This window comes from Urocitellus parryii, chromosome 3 (genome assembly GCF_045843805.1).
Source record: "Urocitellus parryii isolate mUroPar1 chromosome 3, mUroPar1.hap1, whole genome shotgun sequence".
Classification (NCBI taxonomy): Eukaryota; Metazoa; Chordata; class Mammalia; order Rodentia; family Sciuridae; genus Urocitellus; species Urocitellus parryii.
The window spans coordinates 175023924-175047318 of record NC_135533.1 but is presented as its reverse complement, the minus strand read 5'-3'; the positions used below and the strand labels follow the sequence as shown (position 1 = coordinate 175047318).

The 23395-nt window shown below is 47.4% G+C and overlaps 2 protein-coding genes across 4 annotated transcripts in view; both read right to left on the bottom strand.

Moving 5' to 3' along the window:
- Positions 1 to 5472: 5472 nt before the first annotated feature.
- Positions 5473 to 9134, bottom strand: LOC144253645 (protein SPMIP1). The gene is made up of 3 exons (XM_077795979.1): positions 8881 to 9134; positions 8612 to 8835; positions 5473 to 5591 (listed from the first exon to the last, which is right to left on the bottom strand). The coding sequence occupies exons 1-3, from the start codon at positions 9132 to 9134 to the stop codon at positions 5473 to 5475; spliced, it is 597 nt and encodes a 198-aa protein (XP_077652105.1).
- Positions 9135 to 16830: 7696 nt separating this feature from the next.
- Positions 16831 to 23395, bottom strand: part of Flnb (filamin B) — a 150631-nt gene continuing 144066 nt past the window's right edge. For all 3 annotated transcript variants that reach the window (XM_026388558.2, XM_026388556.2, XM_026388557.2), the window contains 3 exons: positions 19317 to 19535; positions 18003 to 18206; positions 16831 to 17387 (listed from right to left, as the gene is read on the bottom strand). In XM_026388558.2, coding sequence (XP_026244343.2) covers positions 17200 to 17387; positions 18003 to 18206; positions 19317 to 19535 — 611 coding nt within the window. In that variant the 3' untranslated portion in view covers positions 16831 to 17199. The remainder of the gene's footprint in view (positions 17388 to 18002; positions 18207 to 19316; positions 19536 to 23395) is intronic.

Sequence of the window (23395 nt, the reverse complement as noted above, 5' to 3'; positions counted from 1 at the left end):
TTAATATTTATTTTTTAGTTCTCAGCGGACACAACATCTTTGTTGGTATGTGGTGCTGAGGATCGAACCCGGGCCGCACACATGCCAGGCGAGCGCGCTACCGCTTGAGCCACATCCCCAGCCCAGGAACTTGCATTTTTAAAAAATGTTTTTTAATTGTTGATGGACTTTTTATTTAATTATCAATATGCGGTGCTGAGAATCAAACCCAGTGTCTCACAGGTGCTAGGCAAGCACTCTACCACTGAGCCACAACCCCAGCCCCAAGGAACTTGTATTTTTAACAGGTACCACCCCGACTTGAACCCAGATATACTAAAGGCAGGTAATCTGAGGACCAGATTTTGAAATTCCTCTACTAGCCCTCCTTAGAAGAGGCATAGCATGGTCACTTCAGGGCCATATTCTGTACTGCCTTCTTGCTGTACAACCCTAAGCAGGTAGGTCACTTCTCATTTCTAAATGAGCAAAATAGGGATGAGAAGAGAATTGAGCTCACGGGTAAAGTTTAAATTGGGTGATGGACATTGAGTATGAGCATGACACTAAGTCCTTGATAAATGGAAACTATATTTTTATCAGAACTTGTTCTGTCACAGTAGACATCTTTACATCTTTAGGTTCATGTTGCTCTCATTTAATTATTCAGAATGCCTTTTTGCCATGGAAGGAAACCTGCCAAGTTTCTGTTGCTTTATCATTCACCACAGTAGGTATTTTGGCAACCAAGCTCTGAGAAATGAAGACACCCCTATTTCTAGTCCTTGTCATGTCCTCTTCCTTAGTAACATCCCTTTCCTGCCTCACACACAGAAACCTTCCCTTATTGACCTTTACCTTGTCCCTGTTACCAGGTTGGGATGAGGAGGGTTTCTCCAGTTTAGCAAGCCTGGCTCATCGTAGGAGAAAGCAAGTATAAAGGGCAGTTGCCAAACCAGTAAAGGGTGACTAACTTGGAGGCCAAAGCCCTCATCCCTTCTAGAACAAGAAAAGGCACTGGGCCCAGGCAGGTGTGGGTGGAAATCAGATCCGCTAAGAGAGGCTTACACCTTCATCTGTTGCCAAGTCTGATGATGATGATTTTGAAAGAGTCAGCATTCTGAATAATCCCCCAAGCTTCCCTGAATGATCCTGACAGAGTCAGCTAACCCACAGGACCCTGGTACCTCTGGCTTCAAGATTTAGGAGTCCAGGGAAGTTACTGAAATAAAGTAAAACAAAGGAAATGTAAAGAAGCAAGGATATATGTATGCAACATGCATGCATGAGCGCATGCACACATACACATATATTTCTCAAGGATTCCCTTTTCTGGTACATATTCTCCAGCTAGCTCAGCTTCTGGTTGGGTGGTTAAGCCCCTGTTCCTGCCTCTCATGAGTTCTCTGATGGCAAGAGGGAGGTTGTATTCATTTGCAAAAACGTCTGTTACCACTCTATTCTCTAGAAAACTCTTTACTTTCTCTATCAAATACCCTGGAAACTTCGCTTTATTATTCTGAGATATTTGCCTTGAGATTCCTGCTTGTTTTGAGATCTGTTCATCAATTCACAGAGGTTAGAGTGGAAAAGAAGACAAAAATAACAAATAATAGCTGACATTTGCAAAGCCTCCTCTGTTCTAGGCTGTGTTTTAAGAAGGCATGGTACACTATCTCACTGAATTTCAATCCTAGCACTAAAGGGTGGGATTTGATATCATCCAAACTCTGAAGATGAAGAAACTGAGGCTCAGAGAAGTTAAACAACTTGCCTAAGGTCACACAACTAGAGCAGAGGAGGATAGAACTGACTCACCCATTGGGCAAGGTAGGCACAATAGTAATTTTAGGAGCCTCAGAAATGATAAACTTTTAGTTGAAGAAAAATTTTAATATGCAGTATTAATATTTTTCTTTATATCAGACATCATTATAAAATATAATTTTAAAATAATTTTGATGGAGGAAAACACCTAAAAGGAAAAGTATCTGGGACCCACAAAAGTCATACTGAGGTGCTGATGGAGCTGGAATTCAAATCCAATTTTGTCTGCCTCCAAAGTTCATGTCCTCACTAGTCTAGTCTAACTCCATTTTACAAGGGAGGAAATTGAAGTCCAAAAACCACACAGCAAAGCGGTGGCAGAGCCAGGCAGAGACCAAGTAGACTAACAGCATCACCTGGTGGCCATTCAAGGAACTTCCCTTTAGTCCCAAGGGAAATCTAGGACTAGAAGCCTCAGGTCAAGATATTAGCAGGAAGCAGTCAGGAGTGCTCCAGGGATCCACACTCAGAAGTGGGGAACCTGGCTAGGGAGCTCTCTAAACTGTCATGAGAATTCACACACCATACACCCCACTCCATCCCTCTCCCAAGGTAAGTTAACCCAGAATTAAAATTATAAAATGCTTAACTTAGCTCTGTCTAATACTGATAACACTGTGAGTCAATATGCAACCTGGAATCTTCTAGCAGACACATGGGGAGGAGTAAAATCCACTTAAATATATTTTTTAAATTTAACCCAGGGTACATCAAAATGCAGTCTGTGGATCAAAATTAACCTACCATCTTTTTTTTTTTTCAAATAAAGTTTAATTGGAACACAGTCATGTCCACCTTGTTTTATATTGTCATCCATGGCTGCCTCTGCACTGCAACAGCATTGTTGAATAGTTGGGCTTTGGGATCCAGGGGGATAGAGGAGGGTACCACGATGCTCTGATTAAACAAGGTGTACCAACCCATGAGCATTTTGGTTTTGCAAAGAGCTACGCACAGCGATGACTATTTGGGCTCCCTATGCCCAAGGCCTCCCCCATCTCCTGTTACAGGGGATGAACTCAGGGGGCACTCTACTACTGAGCAACAACCTTGGCCCTTTTAATTTTTTATTTTGAGACAGGGTCTCACTAAGTTGCTCAGGCTGGCCTTGAACTTTCAATCCTATTGCTTTAGCAAGAGGAGTAGCTGGGATTATAGGAGTGTGCCACCATACTTAGCTATGCCCTGAGGCCTTTTAAGCTGTGAAAGGCTATGGGCATCAACATCCAATGGACTTGCATGGACCTTTACATGGTCTGGGATTCTGCAAAAGACCAAGTGGTCTTTTACCAAGAAAAAGAGGAAGGACCATCAACATGGTCCCAGTAACCAAGGCTTAGCTGAATTGTGTCCCTCCACAAAGGTTGTTGAAGTCCTAACCACCAGTACCTCAGAATGTGACCTATTTGGAAATAGGGTCATTGCAGATGTGATTAGTAAAGAGATCGTAGGTTGGGCCCTAATCCAACATGGCAGATGTCCTTATAAAACAGCCTTGTGGTCCAGAGTGGTGGCGCACACCTGTAATCCCAGTGGCTAGGGAGGCTGAGGCAGGAGGATTGTGAGTTGAAAGCCAGCCTCAGCAAAAATGAGGTGTTAAGCAACTCAGTGAGACCCTGTCTCTAAATGAAATACAAAATATGACTGGAAATGTGGCACACTGGTTGAGTGCCCCTGAGTTCAATCCCTGGTATCCCCTTCCTCCCCAAAAAAGACAGCCACGTGAAGACAGACCACAGATAGACCGTTATGTGATATGAAGGGGTCAGAGAGAGGCAGCTTCAAGCCAAGGAACACTAAAGATTGCCAGCAAACCACCAGAGGCTAGGGATGCAAAGAAGCATCCCCTACAGGTTTAGAGGAAACATGGCCCTGCGGACACCTTGGTTTTCCAGAACTATGATATAATGATTTTTTGTGGTTTTGAGACACTCAGCTTGCAGTAGCCTGAGGAAACTAATTCAGGAGATGACTGAATTTAGGATGGTGACTGTGTCTCAAATCCATCCTCAGGGAAGGGACAGGCTAGATGTTTGGGAATCTTTTCTCCTCTTTTTCTGGGCACACAGTGTTATGGTTTGGATCTGGAACGTTTCATGAGTTAAAGACTTTTGTCCTATGGACACAATGTCCAGAAGTGGGGCTTTTGGGAAGTGACTGGACATGAGGACTATAATCTAAACAGTGGATTAATAATTTGAATGGATTATTGGGAGACAGTGGAAACTATAAGCAATCACATAGTTGGAGGAAGTTGGCTATGGGGGGGTGTCCTTGAGGACTCTAATTTGTCCCCCACCCCTTCTTTTTTTCTCCTCTTTCTTTTATTTGTTTATTTTAAATTTTGGTTCTAGGGGTTGAACTTTTAACTCAGGGGCATTCGACCGCTGAGACACATCCCCAGCCCTATTTTGTATTTTATTTAGAGACAGGGTCTCACTGAGTTGCTTAGTTGCTTAGTGAACTCATCCTCCTGCCTCAGCCTCCTGAGCCGCTAGGATTACAGGCGTGCACCACCACACCCAGCCTCCTCTCTCTCTCTCTCTCTCTCTCTCTCTCTCTCTCTCTCTCTCTCTCTCTCTCTCTCTCCTGCCTTCCAGCTGCCATATGCTGAGAGGTTTCCACCATAGTGTTTGTATCGTGGAGCCAGCCAACCATGTACTGAAACTCTAAAACTGTGATCCAAAATTAACCTTTTTTTTTTTCAAGTTCTTTTTCTCAGGTATTTGTCACAGGGACAAAAGACTGACTGAAACACAATTACAGACCAATCCAGGCTTCTTCTCACCTAGAAGTCATGTGACTTGTTCTCACCAATAGAATGTTAGAGGACATGGCATTTGTCAGTTCCAGGAGAAGGCTAAGGTGGTTAAGACTGAGTGCCTGTCTCTATACTCCATGTTTCCTTGTCCCCCAGTTGGATGTAGAGGACTCTGGGAAGGATTCTGAGGCCCTTGGCAATGGCCAAGACAGCAGATGAGGGAAGCCTTTCCTAGATCAGCATCTGGACCCTTGTCCACTGAACGTCAAATTGGATTATGGTGTAAAAAAATACATCTTTATTGGTTTTAACAACTGGGATTTAGGAGCTTTTTGTTACACCAGTGAGGCTATAACAACCTGACTAATGCAGGCTCCTGGGTGTGAGAGAAACAGTAAGAAGAAATGAAAACTATTTCTTCACTAAACTGTGGGATACACTGGGATAGAGCAACTCTGATTTGGATCCCTACAACGGACTGTAGAGAAATAAAAAGCATGGAGCTATTCACACACACATCCCCATTAGCACCTTAAGGACTTGGTGAGCCCCTCCCCCACCCCCAGGTGTGCTGATAGAGCACAGTGAGACTCTGTTGATTCCGCAAGAAATGAGCACCAGTGCCCAGGCCTTATTGATGATGGTAGGGTATGGGCAGGTCTGCAAGGAGTGAAGGTCTGCAAGCACAGACAAGAACCTGTGGGGTTGGGGGGGGGTCACCTGTACATCCCAGATGTCCATCTGCATTAGAGGCACACTCATGCCCATCCACACATAACCAGGGAGGTAGGGCTTAGCAAAAAGCAGAGTGGAGGGCAGGGTTGGCTGGTAGCATGTCCCCTGGAGGATCCAGATAGATCAAGGAGGAAGGAAAGTAGCAGCTGAGGGCCCTTCCCCAGCCAACTTCACATGAGCTGGTCAGTTCGCCGTGGTAAATGGAAGATGCTACTTTTGAGGTAAAATGTCTTTGCGATGGTCTGGGTCTTGGCATACGGAGATGTCGTGAAGTTCTTCATGGCATCCCCTGGAACACAGCAGAGACCTGGGTGACCAGGGTTCACCATCCTCCTGCCAGCACCACCCCACCCAAAGAACTGGGGGCCAGCAGAGATATAGTGTAACAACTATGGAAATACTTCTGTCACTTAGAATAGTCACTGCCCTATTATGCTTCCTGACCTCTATCCCAGGCCTCCCTATGATCCAATAACTGAAGGCTAATACCTGAGATAGCATGAGAACCCCAAGATCCTGCTTTGGCACCATGAACAGAATATTCGCTGATGGATAACATTGATGTCATGCCAATGGTTAACTTATTGGACCCCTCTCCTCACTCCAATCCATCATCACATTTCTCCCATTATCAGGGGTACCCCACTCATCCCAGTGCTCCATAGTAAGAGCTCTGGGGTCTGGTCCAAGGCCAAATTGGCTCCCAAATGCCTGTAAGCTGTAAATACTGCCTCTTGAGTCAACAATAATACCAGATATCATTTATTCATCACTTACTATGTGCCAGGCACTAACTGACACTTTATAAGTATACAAGGGCATTTTGTGGCTGACCTAGTTGGAGCCCAGACAATGCCTTCAACTCCTCTTCCCTGTGTCTATTTGTATCCACTAGGTTGATGTAGTTCCTAACTGTGATAGGAAGGGGAGAAGTAGTCTATCATCTGTTCTCCAACTCATCCATGAACTGGACTTGGGTTCAGAGTGTGAGGCCAGGGGCTTACAGAACGATCCAGTGATTCTGGCCGCAACTGTGGGCTTAAGTAGAACCCCTAGAGAGGTAAACAATCTCTCTACCTCTGCCTAGAAGCTGAAATTGCCTTAGAACTCAGGGAGCATCCAAGATCAGGCCTTCTGATGTGGGTATTGGCACTCCAGTGATTGGGTTGCAGAATGTCCAATTACGTTGGAAATGCAAATAGCTAGTGACTAGGGAGGCTGAGGCAGGAGGATCACAAGTTTGAGGCTGGCCTCAGGAACTTAGTGAGATCCTGTCTGAAAATAAAAAATAAAGAAGGCCCGAGGATGTGACTTAGTGGCAGAGCTCCCCTAAATTCAATCCCTAGTACAAAAAAAAAAATTAAAAAAGACATGCAGATAAACATGACTCAATTTTTATTATAGTTGTCATGCAGTATTTAGGATATACTTGCACTAAAAAAGGTTCAGCTATCTGAAATTCAGATGATACCAGGTATTCTGCATTTTTATTTGCTAGAGCTGGTGACCTTTCACTGGCATTGGCTTCACAGGCTGTGGATATGGACCCAGGGACTAGAGCAGAAGAGGAAGATGTTGCACAACACTTAAAACAGAGACGGACTGTGAACGCAGGCAGTCAGGCCCTTCCTCCAGAAGTCCTGTGCAGTACATCCTATCCCAGGACTCAGCTCCCATGTCCCTTCCCCAGAAAGTCATCTACCAGGACAGTACCCTTAGCCACAACCTCTACATCCTCAGTTAACTCCTCTTAACGGCCTTAGACACTACAAGTGTGGTCTCCAAACCAGCAGCTGCAGCATCTGAGAACTTGTTAGAAATGCAGAATCTTCTTCCATAGCCCCTCCACTTACTGGATCAGAATGTGCCTTTTAACAAGACTGCACTGATGACCTCATGCACAGTAAAGATCCAAAAGTGTCACTTTGCAGCATGGACCTCACTGCCTGACCTACATTGTGTATCTATTTGTGGCCTGAACCCTTCCAGTGCAGATTCTGGTCTAATCTTGCTCTCTGATATATTCCCAGGAACAAAAGTTCCTGACATACTCAATAAACATTTATTGAAACATTTGTTGAATGAATGAAGCTAGGCGTGGTGGCGCACACCGGTAATCCCAGTAGCTCGGGAGGCTGAGACAGAAGGTTTGAGAGTTCAAAGCCAGCCTTAGAAATGGCAAAGCATTAAGCAACTCAGTCAGACCCTGTTTCCAAATAAAATACATAAAAGTGTTGGGGATGTGGCTTGTAGTCAAGTGCTCCTGAGTTCAATTCCTGGTACAAAAAAAAATGAATGACTGAAACAGAAGTCAAACCAAAGTCTCCTAATTTCAAACTGAGTCATTCTTCAGAGCTAGTTTTTGTTTGTTTTTTGTATCAGGGATTGAACCCAGGGCCACTTAACCAATAAGCCACATCCCCAGTCCTTTTTTATATTTTATTAGAGACAAGGTCTTGTTGAGTTGCTTAGGGCCTCGCTAAATTGACGAGGCTGGATTTGAACTTGTGATCCTCCTGCCTCAGCCTCCCAAGTTGCTGGGAAAGAGCTAGTTTGGGGACAAAGCTGGCATTCAGTACTTTCAACTCTTCCTCTATAGGATGTCCCAAATTAAGTGTCACATTCAGATCCCACTGCACAGGGTTTTTTGTTTTGTTTTAGGATAATTCCTATTTCGGGTGCTTTCCCCAACCCTGCCCAATTTTTCCAAAAACTCTGTGACATAGGAAGGAAGGTACTAGCTTTTTTATATTTTACAGATATGAGAACTGAGGCCCAGAGAATTTCAGGTTCTTGCCTAAAGATCACACAATTCAAAGAATCAGGATTTGAACTCATATCTCCTGATTCCAAATAAAGTTCTCTTTCTCTAGTCCATGTTCTTTCATTTGTTCATTCATTACACAGTCACTGAGAACCACTCCCAAGTTTGGAAGCTGAGGGAACATTCCTAAAGTTAACTAAGAAGTCTTGGAACTCAAAGGGCTCTCCAACCGGAAGGACAAGAAATGGGGGTACAGTTGGCTTGGTGCTTCTGTAGACCCAAAAAGCTGCAGAAGCACAAAGGTGAACTCAACAAATCTGCCTGGGACTCTTGGAAGACTTCTCAGAGGAGGGGATGTGAAATCTGGCCAGGATAGAGGAAGGGGCGGGAGGAACATTCCAGGTGGGGAAGCCAGGATATGCACATGTGTACATGAAAAGGCAGGGTTGGTAAGCCAGTCTGATGTGCCAGGAGAGACGGATGATGAAAGATGAGGCTGGCCTCCCTGCCAAAGGCCTGAAATGGCAAGAGAATGGTGCCCTTACCCACATGCCAGCCATACTCCCAGGATGACAGGATCGGGTACCGGAACTTCTCCTCTGGTAACTGCCGATACCGCTCCTGGAGGTACCGGGCCCGGCCTTCGCCACTGTGGGAGACACCTTTGAAGAGCAGCTTCAGGGTGCTTGAGGGGGCCTGCCTCATCACTGAGTTCTCTGGCCTGCTGTGGCCTGCTGGGCCCTGAGTGGCTCCTCTGGCCTTCCTTATTCTGATACTACTGGGTGGAGGGACCTGGACACCCACTAAACTGGACAATTGGTTCTGGACACCCTGGACCTGTGGATGTCCCACCTTCACCTCCTTGCTGACAAGGGAGCTGCTGGCAGGCACCTGGCCTGCTACTGGGGTTGATCTGAAGGGGGCCTGCTTGGGCTGTTTTTTGGCCCTGGTCCCCTCCTTCAGGAACTTGTGGCCATAGTGGATATTCCAGGCAACCCGGGCAGCAGTCTCTTTTTGGATGTGCTCTTGCCAGCAGGCCTGGTTCTGGGAGAATGACACTTCCCTCATGGCTGGGGAGGGTCAGGGAGGGAAGAAAGAAAGATTCTTCCCATAGTTCTGAGGCCTGTGTTTGAGTAGCTGGTGTCAGTCTCCAAGGAAACGTGCAGCCAATGAGGGCTGGGTTGACAAGGCCCCATTGGAGAGGAGAGGCTGGGCTGGTGAGGGGACTCTGGCCACCCACAGGCAGAAGCACAGAGCAGGCTAGAAAAAGGAGCAGAGCCTGGCTACATAGGCTCACCCCAGGGTGTCTGGCAAGGAGCCTTGTTCTTCCCCCAAAGGTCTCAAGCCCAGAGTCCCCAAGAGGTGGATGGGGAGCCAGGGCCTCTATTCCATGCAGCAAACCTTGATGTACACCTACTATGCAGTAGGCACCCAAGGGAAGCCCAAATGCCACCTGCAGGAAGTTTCTGGAAACAGCAATTTTGCAGCTCAGCTCCTAACAGAGTTCTGCCACTTGGTTAACCCAGGGGACTCAGTACACAGGGGAATGATATTGAGAACTCCCCTGGTATTGGGAGAATGAGTTGACAGTGTTATGCAACCCTCCAACAAAATCAGCTGAACTTTAACAAGCACCAATCGGGTACCAATTGTCTTCAACCATCACTGTGTTGCTAGGGCATCCATGGCTCCTTCCAGATAGGGAAATGGATGTGTGGAGAAATGCCAGGGCCCACTGCTGGTGTGTGGAGGGAGCCACCCATTCTGTGCCAGACCCTAGGCTGGGGCTTCCCTGCTTTATCTCAATTCTAGTGTGATTTGCAGATAGGTTCACATCACATTTCCTGGTGAGGAAAACTGAGGCTTGACAATGTTAAGTGGTTGCTTTGGGATCGACTCCCAAACCCATGGATGTCATAGACATGGACCGTGACAACCACAAGAGGGCACAGGCAGGGTGGAGCAGAGGAGGGCTCACCAGATGCCCAGCAGCACCCTGAAGTCAGCCTTTGGACCCTCGCACCTTTTGCCTCCTAGACCAGGGCCTTTCTGGTGAATACCAGAGAGAAGGAGGCTACCCACAATGCTCCAGGACCACTGTGTTTCCACTCTGCTGGGTGTGCTATCATTTATCCCTTTGACAAACATTCATTTGCTCTCAACTCCACTGGGCACCAAGTCAGATCCAAAAGGCCGATAAGGAGAGACAGGGAGGTTTCACAATTGAGAAGGAGGGACAGAATCATTAACAAGGTGTGTTGGGGGGTGGAGGGGAGGGAAGGCTTCCTGGAGGAAGTGACCTTTGACAGAGACTGTGAACCTGAATTAGCCAGAGTGGGGGAGGAAAGACTGGATGTGTGGAGAAATGCTATGATGTGCCAGGGCCACAGCTGGTGTGTGGAGGGAGTCACCCATCATGCAACCCACAGTTGCAGACTGCCCCTGTGGTGAGATGGCAGGAAGGGAGATTGGGAAATCTGGAAAGATTAAGTGTAGACTAAGTGCGACCTGTCTTGGTTGAGCACCCATAGTGGTCACCGATGGTTAGAATCCAGGCTTCCTGACCAGGGTACACGTTCCACTCCTTCTTTCCTGAGGGCCTACACTCTAGTTGGAGCTGCAAGTAAACAAAACCAGCAAAACGAATCTTCAGGGCATGTCTAGGGGTGGTGCCTAGCACAGTGCTCAGAATGTGCTCAAGGAAATGATGAACAGGCACACTTCATACTGGCCCCATTGCAGGGGCAGGTCAGGTGAGGAATGAAGGGAAGAATCAGGAGTTGCAGGGCCAAGGGTGGCAGGAGTCTGGGGTCAAACCATCATGGGGAACGGGTATGATCCCGGAACTCCAAGAAGCCTCTGCTCGCTGCCAGCTGTATTCTTGTTTATTCATTCAACAGAATTCATTTTTTCTTGACCCTGTGCCAGGCACTGAGCCAAAGGTAGATGAAGACAGGCAGAGCACAGGCTGTCCTTGCCCCCCGGACTGGTAAGTCTGGGTGTCCTGAATGTAAAGAGGCAGAGGCAGGTGTTCATGGGCCTTCAGACACCTCACGCTCTCCTATTGCAGGGACTGCCCTCAGGCAATCTAAGGTGAACCCTGGTAGACAAATCAATCCCACGAAGGGTAGAGAATGGGGGAAGGTATAGAAAAGCATCCTCAAGGGCTGGGGTTGTAGCTCAGTGGTAGAGCGCTTGCCTCGCACGAGTGGGTTTGGTCCCCAGCACCACATAAAAATCAACAAATAAAAATAAAGATATTAAAAAAATAATTTCAGCTCAATACAATTTCTTTAAAAAAAAGAAAAGATGTCCTCAAAGTGATGCCTTCCAATGGGCCTAAGGACAGCAGATGGTCCATGAGGAGAATTGCTTTTGAATTCTGTTCCCTGAGTCTGGGAGCAGTGTAAACTTCATGGCCCTTTTCCTAAATTGAGGCTTGACCATTAATTACTACCTGTGTGACTTCGGGCAAGTCACTCAACCTGAGTTTTGGTACGCTCCTCTAAAAAAAAAAAAAAAAAAAAAAAGAGAGAGAGAGATAATGTGTCTCTAAGCCTACCATTAGTTTTAGTTGGGATAATTTTCATACTTGGAAAAATTAACTTGTGAAGGTCTATCTCTGGTCTAGGCCTGTAATATGGGGAAAGGGTGGCTGAAACTCTAAAAGGACAAAGGTTGTGTGGGGGGGTTAGTTTTCCAAGTACATCTGACTCAATTTTCCTCCCACCATTGGGGCCATGCCCCCAGGCCCTGACATCCCAGCTCCGAGTCCTGTGGTTGGCCCATCCCAACCATTCCCACCGATGAACAATTATAGTCACCTTACACCAATAACATTTTGTGAGCCCTCATCATGGACTGGACACTGAGATTTGCCTTCGATACAGATTTTGTTGTTTAATGCTCAGAACATTCTATGGGGTGAGTCCCACCACCCCATTTCATTGGAAAGAAAACCGAGGCACAGTTTTCTAAGAGGATGGTGAGCTGCCTGAGGTCATGGCAGAGCCAGGATGGGAAGCCCATGCCTGTACTCACAACCACCGTGCTAAATAGCTTCCCTGCCAGCCACCTTTCCCCCAACGGGGCACCCCTTCCACTCCACTTTGGGATCACTCAGGCAGCCCCTTTCCTGGCAGTTCTGAGTTGAGGGTTTACCTAGGTCAGCGGAGGGGTGGGGATGGGGGAGTGAGGAGGGGAGGTGTAGGTCTGATCTTTGAAGTTTCGTGTTATGTTCCCATTATACAGATGAGGGCACTGAGGCAGAGAGGGCATTTCCTGAGAGGTTTCAGCTGATAAGCAGCAGAGCTGGGATTGGAATCTAGACTTGAGCTGAAGCATCTGAGCCATCATTTGCTGAGCACTTCTCAACGCGGTTGTACTGCTGCTGTTAAAGCAACTGCTTGTTGCTCCATTGGAAGTTTAACTTTTCCAGGGCCTGGCACCTCTGCCAAGGCTTCCTTCTCTGAGAACACCCTGCCAGGATCCAGCACCAACTTTGCCCTAAGAATGTCTACTGCCTAGAAGCAAAGGCAACTCCAAGCCAGGGGGAGGTGTCCTGGTGCCTTGGGAAGGCAGTGGTCAGGGCAGAGGGGAAAGGGTGAGCAATAAAAGGCCCGCAGTCTTTGTCCTGGAAAGATAAGCAAGTGCAAAGGTTGGCTTTGTGTCCCACATCAGGCTCCTAAATTCCTCCTGCCTTTAATGCTGGAGGAACAGAAAAAGGGTGTGAGAGGAAGGTCTCCCTAAATTCCACACACATGAGCTGTCCCCTTGGGCTGCCCCCAGACAAAGCCACAAAGCACAGAAGGATTCCTTTGTTTGGGGGGGAAAAAAATCCCTCCCACCATGTGTTTGGGCAGCATCCTTAGGAGAAAGCCAGAGAAGAAAAATTGAATCCAGGCAAGCCTGGGGCCTTAACTCCCTGCAATGTGGTATTTATGAGAAGGAAACAAAACAAAACAAAACAACAATAAAATTAAGATACATTTCTGAGAAAATTTTTTTTTTTTAAAGAGAGAGTGAGAGAGGATAGAGAGAGAGAGAGAGAGAGAGAGAGAGAGAGAGAGAGAGAGAGAGTTTTTAATATTTATTTTTTAGTTCTCGGTGGACACAACAACTTTGTTGGTATGTGGTGCTGAGGATCAAACCCGGGCCGCACGCATGCCAGGCGAGCGTGCTACCGCTTGAGCCACATCCCCAGCCCCACTGAGAAATTTTTCATTAGTGAAATAATCTAATTCCTCATCGCAGCCCCCACTTCCAGCCAAGTTATAGAGATTTGAAAAAGACTCCATTCCTTTCCTGACCCTACTGGATGAGATGAGGCCAAGTACCAAGGTTAATAGACATCACAATAAGTGATCTTCCTCAGTTTAAAGACAAACTTGAGCCAGGCTTGTTGGTGCACACCTATAATCCTAGCAACATAGGAGGAGGCTGAGGCAGGAGGATCCCAAGTTTGAAAGCCTAAGCAACTTAGTGAGACTGTCTCAAAATTTAAAAAAAATCAAAGGGCTGGGGATGTAGCTCCGTGGCAGAGCACTCCCGAGTTTAATTCCTGGAACCAAAAATAAATAATTTATTATTTATTGAGGACTTGGCAAGGATTGAGCACTCATTTTGCCACTAACCTTTATTCTATTTTTCAAGGCTGAGCAATTTTCAAGGGAAATTAAATCCCTATGAACCCAACTCATTTTACACCAAACTCATCAGAATGTGGCTTCCAGGGCCCCTTTGAAGTCCTAGCATTAGGCCTGGGGTCAAGACCCCAGGTATTCACAAGAGCATTAGAAGCAAAGACATGGTAATAAAACTTTCCTTCCTGGCAGCAGTTGGTGGGTGCTGCCCTGGGTCTCAAAGTGAACACCGATGAGGAAGAGGTGGGCATCCATGCATGACAGGCAGGGCCTCTTCTGTGTTGAGAACTGATCTCTGCAGAGCACCTGCTAGTTGCTGTCTGCTTAACCTCCACTAGATGCTGAAGAGTGACAATCCTGTCAGCTCTTGCTAGGAATGGGGCAAAGTCAACTAGTGAAAGTGGGAAAGGACCTGGCACCTGGCCTGTCCAGGGATCAAGTTTCAAAGTTTTCAAGGTGTTTGCACAAACAGCAGCAGGTTTCCATGGCAGCCAAGCCCAAGTCAGTTAAGAGTAGCCCTCTGATTCTAGCCATTGGCCAGTAAAGAGGTGTGCAGATTTCTACTCTGAGATATCTTTGGTATAATTTTTACAGTGGAAATGTGCTCCAGCCCCATGTATGGGGGCCACCAGGTACAGTCCTGATACTACAGCAGGTATAGGCCATAGCAGTGGGAGACTCAGGCAGACTGTTTCTTACAGCTTCCAGTGGGATTTCATCTTTTCCTCATCATCACCCAGAGAGAGGCATGCTCACAGGGGTGAAGTGACTTCTCCAAGGTCACAGAGCCAGTGAAATGTGGTGCCAGTGTTTAAATTCTGGGATACCAATGTCAAAGTCCATGCTGTTAACCTACAAATGCTGCCTTCCCCAAATGCCTGGTCAGGCTTCAGGAAGGTGGAGAAATCATTGGCTATGCCCCTGTGCTCCTCGGTGGGCAAAGCCAGAACATCAGGGCGGAGCCTGAGTGGACTCCCCACAGCCCCCTGAGCTAGGAGCCCAGGCTAGTCCTTCATAGTGCAAGCCACAGATAAGGGTGTTCCTTCCCTCCAATTTCTTCCTCCCACCTCTCAGAGGTAAACAAATCACCATTCTGATTCACAGCTGGGTGTAAGAAGAAACATAGGAAAGATCTAGTTTCCTGCCCCCAACACTGGAGGGCCAGGGGCCCAGCAGGGACTTTCAACCACTGCCCGGGGGCTTCTGCTTCCATAGCAGTGTCAACAGGGGCAGAGTTCCCATTTGGGGTCAGAAGGGCCAGGGTCTAACCCCAAGTAAGCTATGTCTGCAAATTTGGTGTGCAAACTGCACGCAATAGCCTTGTCAACGGTGACACAGGACTGTTAGGAATGCTAGGAGGAGGCAAGGGGCCAGTCCCATCCTAGCCATTCAGCAACCAGAAGCTCTCAGAAAAGGGAGGGCTAGGGATATAGCTCAGTTGGTAAAGTGCTTGCCTTGCATCATAAGGCCTTGGGTTCAATCCCCACCACCACCACCAAAAAAAAAAAAAAAAAAAAAAAAAGCTCTCAGAAAAAAGAGCATGAGCACACAGAGGGCAGATGGTGACACCGAATATTAACCTTGCATGTCTAAGGCAGTGGGATGATATGTGGAATGTTCTTGTTTGAGAACATCCTGGAAAATAAGGACTTCCTGATGTAATCAGGAAAAGCCTCCACCTGCCCCTGCTTTTACCTGGGTGAGCTTCGTATCTAGAACTCTCCAAGAGGTGTTGGTGTTGGGGTCCATACACCCTCTTCTCAAAGTCCCCTCACCTTTCAGGCTGTGCCACCTGGCCTCTCAGGAGAACACAGACCTTTCCCTGAAGAAAGAGATCAATCAGGCTCATTGTCAAAATGAGTTGCTCTTCTGTGCCTTTTCAGTCAGGGATTGGGAGAGCTGGTCAGAGGCTCAAACCATTTATTCAGAAAAAAGATGCCACCCAGGAACGCCAGGGGAAACTTTACGGCGCAAACGTTTTATTTAATAAGTTATAAGATACAATTTACAGTCGGCATTTGATTCCAGTTTGGCTTCCCTGTCCTCGTTTCCAAGGCCTGTGGTCCCTTCACATTAGGCTTCGGGCTGCCTCCAGTTTCTAAAAGGTGGACTTTTACCACCAACACCCACCTCCAACTGCTACACCTCCAGAGCCCTACCACACCCATGATGACAGTGGCCACTTCCTTAGAACTAAGCAGCAAATCAGAAAATCAGGCTGCCTGGCCCAAGCTACACATTTTGAGCTCTGCCATGAGGCAACGTCCCTGATTGCTTTAACTTAATCCCAAAGCCAGCTCAGGTCTGCAAAAGGCTTGCAAACTGCCCTATACCCCATTTAAAAAAAAAAAAAATTCTGCACCTGCTTATTGTTTTCCCAAGAGCATCCATAAGAATTCCTCCCAGGATTTGATGCAAACTGTCAGCTACGCAGCTTTCACTGTTCTGCCAAAAAAGCTGCTGCCTTTTCCTGCCCCTCAACAATTCCCTAACACTCAGCCAAAAGTTGGCATGAGCTTCATTCTTTCCTGACTATACTAAACATTTTCCTGAGTGACCCACAGGTTGGCAGGGGTGGCTATGAGTGTTGTGTCACCTTATAGGCTTTCATGAGGCGAACACTAACATGTGCACCCACCTGAGGTCACTTTAAAGGTTTTGGTAAGGCTGATAAGTGACTGGGGCGTGTGTTAGAAGCAAGGGCTAGTGTTGGTGAGAAGGGATCTTTGGCAAGTGGGTTGCTGCTGGTCACTGCAGAATTTCCTCCACCAAGTGACTGAAATGGACTTGGAAACCTAAAGCAGATCCGTGGCAACCAAATGGTCACACTTTTATGACTCTGCAAGGAAATAATCACCAGAGGAGAAGTGCAGAAACACTAGGAAGCCATGTGCCATCAATTGGCTCTGCCCAGAAAGAATGTCAGGAGGCCAGAGTGCAATGGGTGATTGGTGAGAAGTAGTGTCAACATGGTGGAGCACCTAACAGCGTTTTCCTATGGAATATGGGCCCTGGACTAGATCCAGCTGGTCTGAAGGAATCCCTTTGCTAAATTACAACCTAAACTAGGTCTCTTCTTTTTTCCTGGCCCCCTCCCACCCCCCCTCACGCCCCGCCCCCCGTCTTTTTTTTGTAAAGGCTCAACAGCAAACCTGTAGCTTAGGTTAGCCAGTTTCATTTTTTAAAAAATGTCAGTCTTCCCCATATTCTTGGTCTGTCTGCAGTGACCTGTGCCCCCCAAGGTCTGAGGTGAACTGAGTATACGTTGGATCTTCTTAGTCCATTGGACAAATTTGCATTTCTTATGATTTACCCAATGCATCCCTCAAGAGTCAAGTCTAGGACTTATTTCTGAAGGCACTTTAGAATGGTAGTGTTTTGGGATGGGATTTAGACCCACCAACAGGCTGGAGGACATGGTATAAAATGAATTACAAACAAGCGATAAAAGCAACCATAAGAATTCCTCCCAGGATTTGATGCAAACTATTTTAAGGCACTGTGACATGAAAAGGGCTGCCGGGGATGTGTTCTTCCCCCCACTTCACGGCCAGAACGTAATCCCCCCTCTCCTTGACAACATATGTGACATTGTACTGCTGGTTGCCCACATGCTTCATGGAGACCTCCTCACAGGGTGTGGTGGGTCCATGGACTCCAATCAGCAGCATGTTGGAACCTGAAGAGCAAAGGGAAAATGGTCACTCCGGGCAGCAGAAAGAGAACATGTGAACCAAGGGAGACAAGCCTGGGACTTCCTGTTGAGCTTCTGTGAGGACGCTGGGCCCCTGAGCAGGTGGGAGGCTGTGGTGATTACTAACAGAGACTTACAGAGCTTGACAGTGAGGTTCACGTGCCCAGCATTGAGAACAAATAAGTGAAATGGCAGAGCCAAGTTTCTAGTCCAGGTGCTCTGGATGTCAGAACCTGGACAACTGACCCCTAACACCCAAGTTCAGCTGGAAATTAGAGCAATTAGTGGAAGAGAAGGGACTAGATTAACCAAATCAGTCTGCCCATCTATAATGGAGATACTACTGCCTTTCATGACTACCTTGGGGTCATCTCAAAGAATCAAGGGGCAAAGAGAGAACAAACAGGTATAGACATTAAGTGCAGGAGAATAGGGCAAGAAACATGGTTGTTTGATGGTGGTTGGGTTGCATGGGGCAAGGGAGAGGGGGGGTGGATGCTACTGAAGGCCTTTGCAGGGGAGGTCAAAGTGTAGGAGGATACTTGGCCTGTCTAGGCCCCATTCCCTTCCTCCCCACCCCAGTGGAACCACGCTACCTACCAGCTTTGCTGCAGTCCACCAGGAAGGAGCTCTTCTGTCCCATGAAGGCCTTTGAGAGCCCTGCTCCCTTGGAAGTCACCTTGCTGGCATCCGAGGATGACTTGGGGATGGCACTATAGCAGGTCTCTGTTGATGACCTGGTCACTGACTCCACCAGGATGGACGAGGTTTCATTGGATGAGCCCGGGCTGACCAGGCGCTGACCTAGGACATGGAAGAGCAGGAGGGAGGGATGCATGGCCAGACCAGAGGACTCTCAGTCAGAGGACAGGCAGGTATCCCATGTAAAAGTCCCAGAAAGATCCCCACAGCCCAACACCTGGATACAAAAGCCACTATATATCCATATCCTATAACCACAGTGTCTCCCAAATCCCCTGAGGCTTCACCCATACACACAACTAGGATTTGCCTTTCTGGGCAAATGGACCAGTCTGGCCTTAGCTGACAAATTCTGCCACCCTGCAGAATTTACCTTTCCATTCATATAAAATATCTATGTATAAGCAGGACATATACACATTGAAAGGACATATATACATTATCAAAATTGATTCTATACATGACAGAGGATGTTTTTCCCAAGTTTTCTCATTTTTCTGCGATGAACCTATATTACTTATCCAACAGTGAATCATGACATCATGGAAGGGATTTACTACAATATGTATGGTGGTTACCTTTGGGTGCCAGCTTGTGAAGTTGTTTTTACTATTTGGCATTTTTTCCCTCAGTGTTTGGAAGGAGACATCGTTTTGTAAATTTGTTTTGTTTTGATTGAACCCAGGGATGCTTTAACAACTGAGCTACATCCCCAGCATTTTTTATTTTGAGACAGGGTCTCAGTAAGTTGCTTAGGGCTTCACTAAATTGCTGAGGCTGGCTTTGAACCTGTGATCCTCTTGCCTCAGCCTCCCAAGTTGCTGGGATTACTGCACTTGGCCTATATTTTTATAAATTAAAAAATAACTTTGATTATTTCAAGCGAAAAGGTTAGAAAGTTTTTTTTTTTTTTCAGGCTCTGATTAAACAAATACATTAGATTTCAAGTATGTAAACAATTCTTCTTTTCTGTTAATAGGGGGGGGGAAAGCATCAAAAAACAAAAACACCCACCTAACCTGCTTTCTCCACGTCTATACTGCCTCACTATGTGGACTTATTTTTGCAAGTTTTCAACACACCGGCCTCTGGAATGTCATACAATTTCTTTACATTCAAGATTCAAAGTAGATTTAATATCTAAAATCATATTGTTAGTCAGATAAGACTAGCTCCATAGGGCAAATTAACTCTGAGGTTGTTCATCATTACCTGTCACTTTGGCTTTGAATGGACTGCCCACAATGTGGTTGGGTCCGCCATATTTGACACCGATCAGATAGTTTCCAGGAGCCATGGGCGTGTACATAACTTTGTACCCCTCTGGGGTTTCTTGGCAATCCATTTTAACTTTGGATGGGCCTTCAATAGTGACAGACAACGTCCCTGGGCCTGCTCGGGTGGTATTGATGTAGAATTCAGACTGGATGCCTGGGAGAGAGGAAAAGGGAATGCACTTGTAAATGATTTGGAGGCATGAGGGGTGTCATGTGGGGGGCTTTCCTGGGGGTGTTAAAGCAATGATGGTGTACACATAAGTCTCCTCAAAGAGGGCTTGCCTTGATGGCATGGGAACCCACTGGTCCAGCTCTGACTTCTGGCACAGAGAACCTTGGGCCCTGGGTGGGTAGCTTCCTAACCCAGGGTGAGGCAGGAGTGTGGCTGACATTTCGCCCACAAGTGTAAACTGCCTGGACACCCTGTTCTCTCCTCTGGGCATGAGCCATGGCTGAGGGCGAGGAGCCTGAGTCATCACTGCAAGCCTAAAGTGCTGCTTCAGCCACTGGCCCAGCTCTGCCTACAGGCTGGAAGGAGAGGCGTGGGCCCCTTTGACCTTTCTTTTTTCCTTTGGGTAGATTTAGAGATGCCAAGGAGGCCCAGTGTCCCCTCTCTTCCTCTTCAGGCTCCTTGCCCTGCACCCCATCCCGAAAACTGGAGTAATCACTGTGATCTGCCAGCCCACCCCCTTGGCCATGAATTCCAGCAACAAAAACAGGAATAAAAGAGGAGCTCCTGCTGAGAACCACAGACCCCACATAAGCTGCAGACCCTGTGCCAGGCATTATTTTACATGCATGTGCATGGGACCCTTTCACAGTGGTTTCTGTTTCACAGAATGGCACTAAGACTAAGGGAGGTTTGACCACTTGCCAGTCATGATGTATCATCAGAAAGTAGCAAGCAGCATCTGAACCAAGTCTGCAAGGCTCTGGTGCCCAGGCCCTTCTTGGCCACTGGAAAGACAGTGGAGGTGCCCAAGCTGCAACCTCAGGATACCTAACCTCTTGGTTGTCCCAGGGCATCCTGCTTGTGACAAAAGCCCAAAAGAGAGTACCAACTGATGGCCATGAAGGCACTCCTACCTAAGCCCACAGCTCCACAAAAATCCCACTCCCCCCTCTCTACTCCAGGGGTCAGTGGGGCTGCTTGGGTGTCAGAACATCAGCTGCGTGCCCCCTACAGTGCCCTCTATGGGGCATCCCTAGCACAGCACCCCCACAGGAGGCTGTTTTTGCCAGAGCCCTGGACACCACCCCAGTTGGGAAATGTTTTGGTTTAATTATAGCCCTCAGATCAGAGAAGGAATTATTGTTCTGGTTATCAATAAAAGAAAAGGAACTACCATTGTGTAACCTTCAAACATAGCCCAGCTGTTTCTGGAAGCTCCAGAGGCTCCTGTCCCAAGTCCCCCCCACTATCTCAACTTTGTCATGGTTCCTAATCTATGTAGCTGAGAAGCCCCTTAAGCAGCAGCTGCCAGGCTGGGGACTGTGGGGGAAGTAGAGAGTCTATAACAAGGGGGTGGTGTGTCCAGGAAGTAGCTGTACAGTGGCGATAAGGAAAGATATTTGTAAAGTGAAGTTTAAAAGGCCTGGCTATAGTGCACAGAAGCTCCAACTCCCCCCAACCACCCCACCCCTGCCCCCTTAGGTAGCAGAGATTGAATCCAGGGGTGCTTAACCACTGAGCCTCATCCCCAGCCCTTTTCATTTTTTACTTTGAGACAAAGGTCTCACTAAGTTGTTGAACTTGCGATCCACCTGCTTCAGCATCTCAAGTCACTGGGATTACAGGCATGTGTCACCGCACCTGGCAGTTCTGGATTGTCACAATACCTTTATTTATTTATTTTTACATGGTGCTAAGGATCAAACCCAGTGCCTCACACGTGCTAGGCAAGTACTCTACCACTAAGCTGCCCAGCCCAGCACCATTCTTTTTTCTTTTTTTGTAGTGCTGAGGATTGAACCTAGGGCCACGTGCACATGAGGCACGCATTCTACCAAATAAGCTCTATCCCTAGTCCAGCTCCACTCCCCCGCACCCCACTCTTTTTAACAAGTTATTTCATTCCTGAGGGGGGGGGGAAAATCAGTTCATTCTGACTCTGAGAGCCCAAAAAGGCAAAGATGATGATAAGGTGGGAAAAGGAAATTAGGAAGTACAGGACAAGAGCTACCTGGCTATTTATTAGCTACTTTAATACTCAGAATAAGCTTATTAACTAGGCTTCCTTATTTCCACTTCACAGAAAATGAATTGGAGATACAGAAAGGCAAAGAACTTGTCCAGAGTTACAAGGTCTGGCCGACTTGGAACTAAGATACCTGTCTGAGAGAAGACAGGAGAGAGAGAGCCTGCATACAGAAGTCTCTCACCACCACCTCCAGCTACAACCAGGATCTGATACCAACAAACACCTCAACATGATGGTCTTCCCCTCCCCCAGCCTGGCTGAGTTCCTGTGAGTTCAGTGCATGTTTAATGCAGTGCAACTTAGTCTTTAAGGTGAGAGAGGGTAGAGGGGAAGAAGGCATAGGGTGTATCCTGGGGTTCTGGAGCATTTATCAGGAAACACACTCAGTTGCTCCAAAGAGTGGAAACCTCCCTAGTCTAACTCCTGACCTCCAAGCCTCAGCAGAGCCCTGCCCTAAATTCTCCTCATGCCCTGTTCCTAAATCTGCAGAATGGACCATTGAAAGTTTGAGCCAAGAGATACAACAAACCCACCCAAGATAAACACAGGGAGGTTTGCTTTGTGCTGAAGGTCAGCATGCTGGACCCTTCAGCAGCAGAGCAGATACCTCTTCATCTGTTCACACTGCAGCTGTGTAACCTCCACATGGATATTTGGGGAAAGGCTTGGGAATGGGAGGGCTAGAAAAAACAAGACACCTTCCCCTTGACAAGAGCAATATTTACACAGGGTTTGAAACAAGCATGCTCTGTACTCCCCTCTCCTGGCTAGAAGCTTCCCTCCAAGACAGGCTCCTTCTCCCTGCAATGTCCAGTGCTTGCAAAGCTCAGTCTGAAACCCGAGCTCTGGAGAAGGCATGCAATCCGCCAAGAGGAAGTGGGAGAGGCTGGGTACTATAGGTATGAGCCAACAGGGGGATCAGATGGTTGCTGGCTGGCACAGGGAACACAAGCTGCTGTGCACTCAAGAAGCAGAAGGACCCCACCTCAGTGCTCAGTGGGTAGCCTGCCAAGGGTCAAATGCCTGTACTGTTGGAAATTATTCTAGGGCTGCTGGGAAGACAGGAGTGCTAGTTTAGAACACTACACAAAGTGAGCTGAAGGTGCGTGTGTGCCCTCCAGGTAAGTGGGCACTTAGGGAGGAGGGACAGCCTGGGGGTTAGGCTATCACCAGGCTCTCAGATCATGGACCTTGACTGAGTCCTGGTTCTGCCTCCTCCTATCTGAGTGAGTCTGGGGGTGATGGACCTGTCTGATTCCCTTTCCTCAACTGTCAAATGGATTTCACCTAAGGCCCTTCACAAAGGGCAAACTGCTGGCTCAGAGTTCAGTGGGGGCCAATCTGGATGGTCTGAGGAGTCCAGCAGCATTAATGCCATCCCGGGAGGGGGGGGCTGTTAAGGCCATTGCTTTGGTTGGAGTCCCCAAGAGCATTCCAGCCCATCAGTCACTCATGAATCTGAGTAGGGACCCTTGGGAACTTAGGACACTTTTGATCCAGGACTGGATGCCAAGAACCATGGCCACTCATCCTCTTTCCCATGAGGAAGACATTTCTTTGCCATCCCACTCACAGCAGGGCAGTGTGGTGGGGGCGGGGGAACTAAGAGGAGAGATGCACACAAACAAGGGACTTGAGAAACCAGCATGGGTTGCTTTCCTAAGAAGGCCCCAAGTAACATCAAATGCAAATGAGTCCCCCACTACAGATTTCCCCTGCAGAGACACCCAAGAGGACAAATTCCCCGCCCCAGCATCTTCTGAAACAGTGACACAGTGAATATCAGCCAATGTCCATCTCTAGCTGACCATGC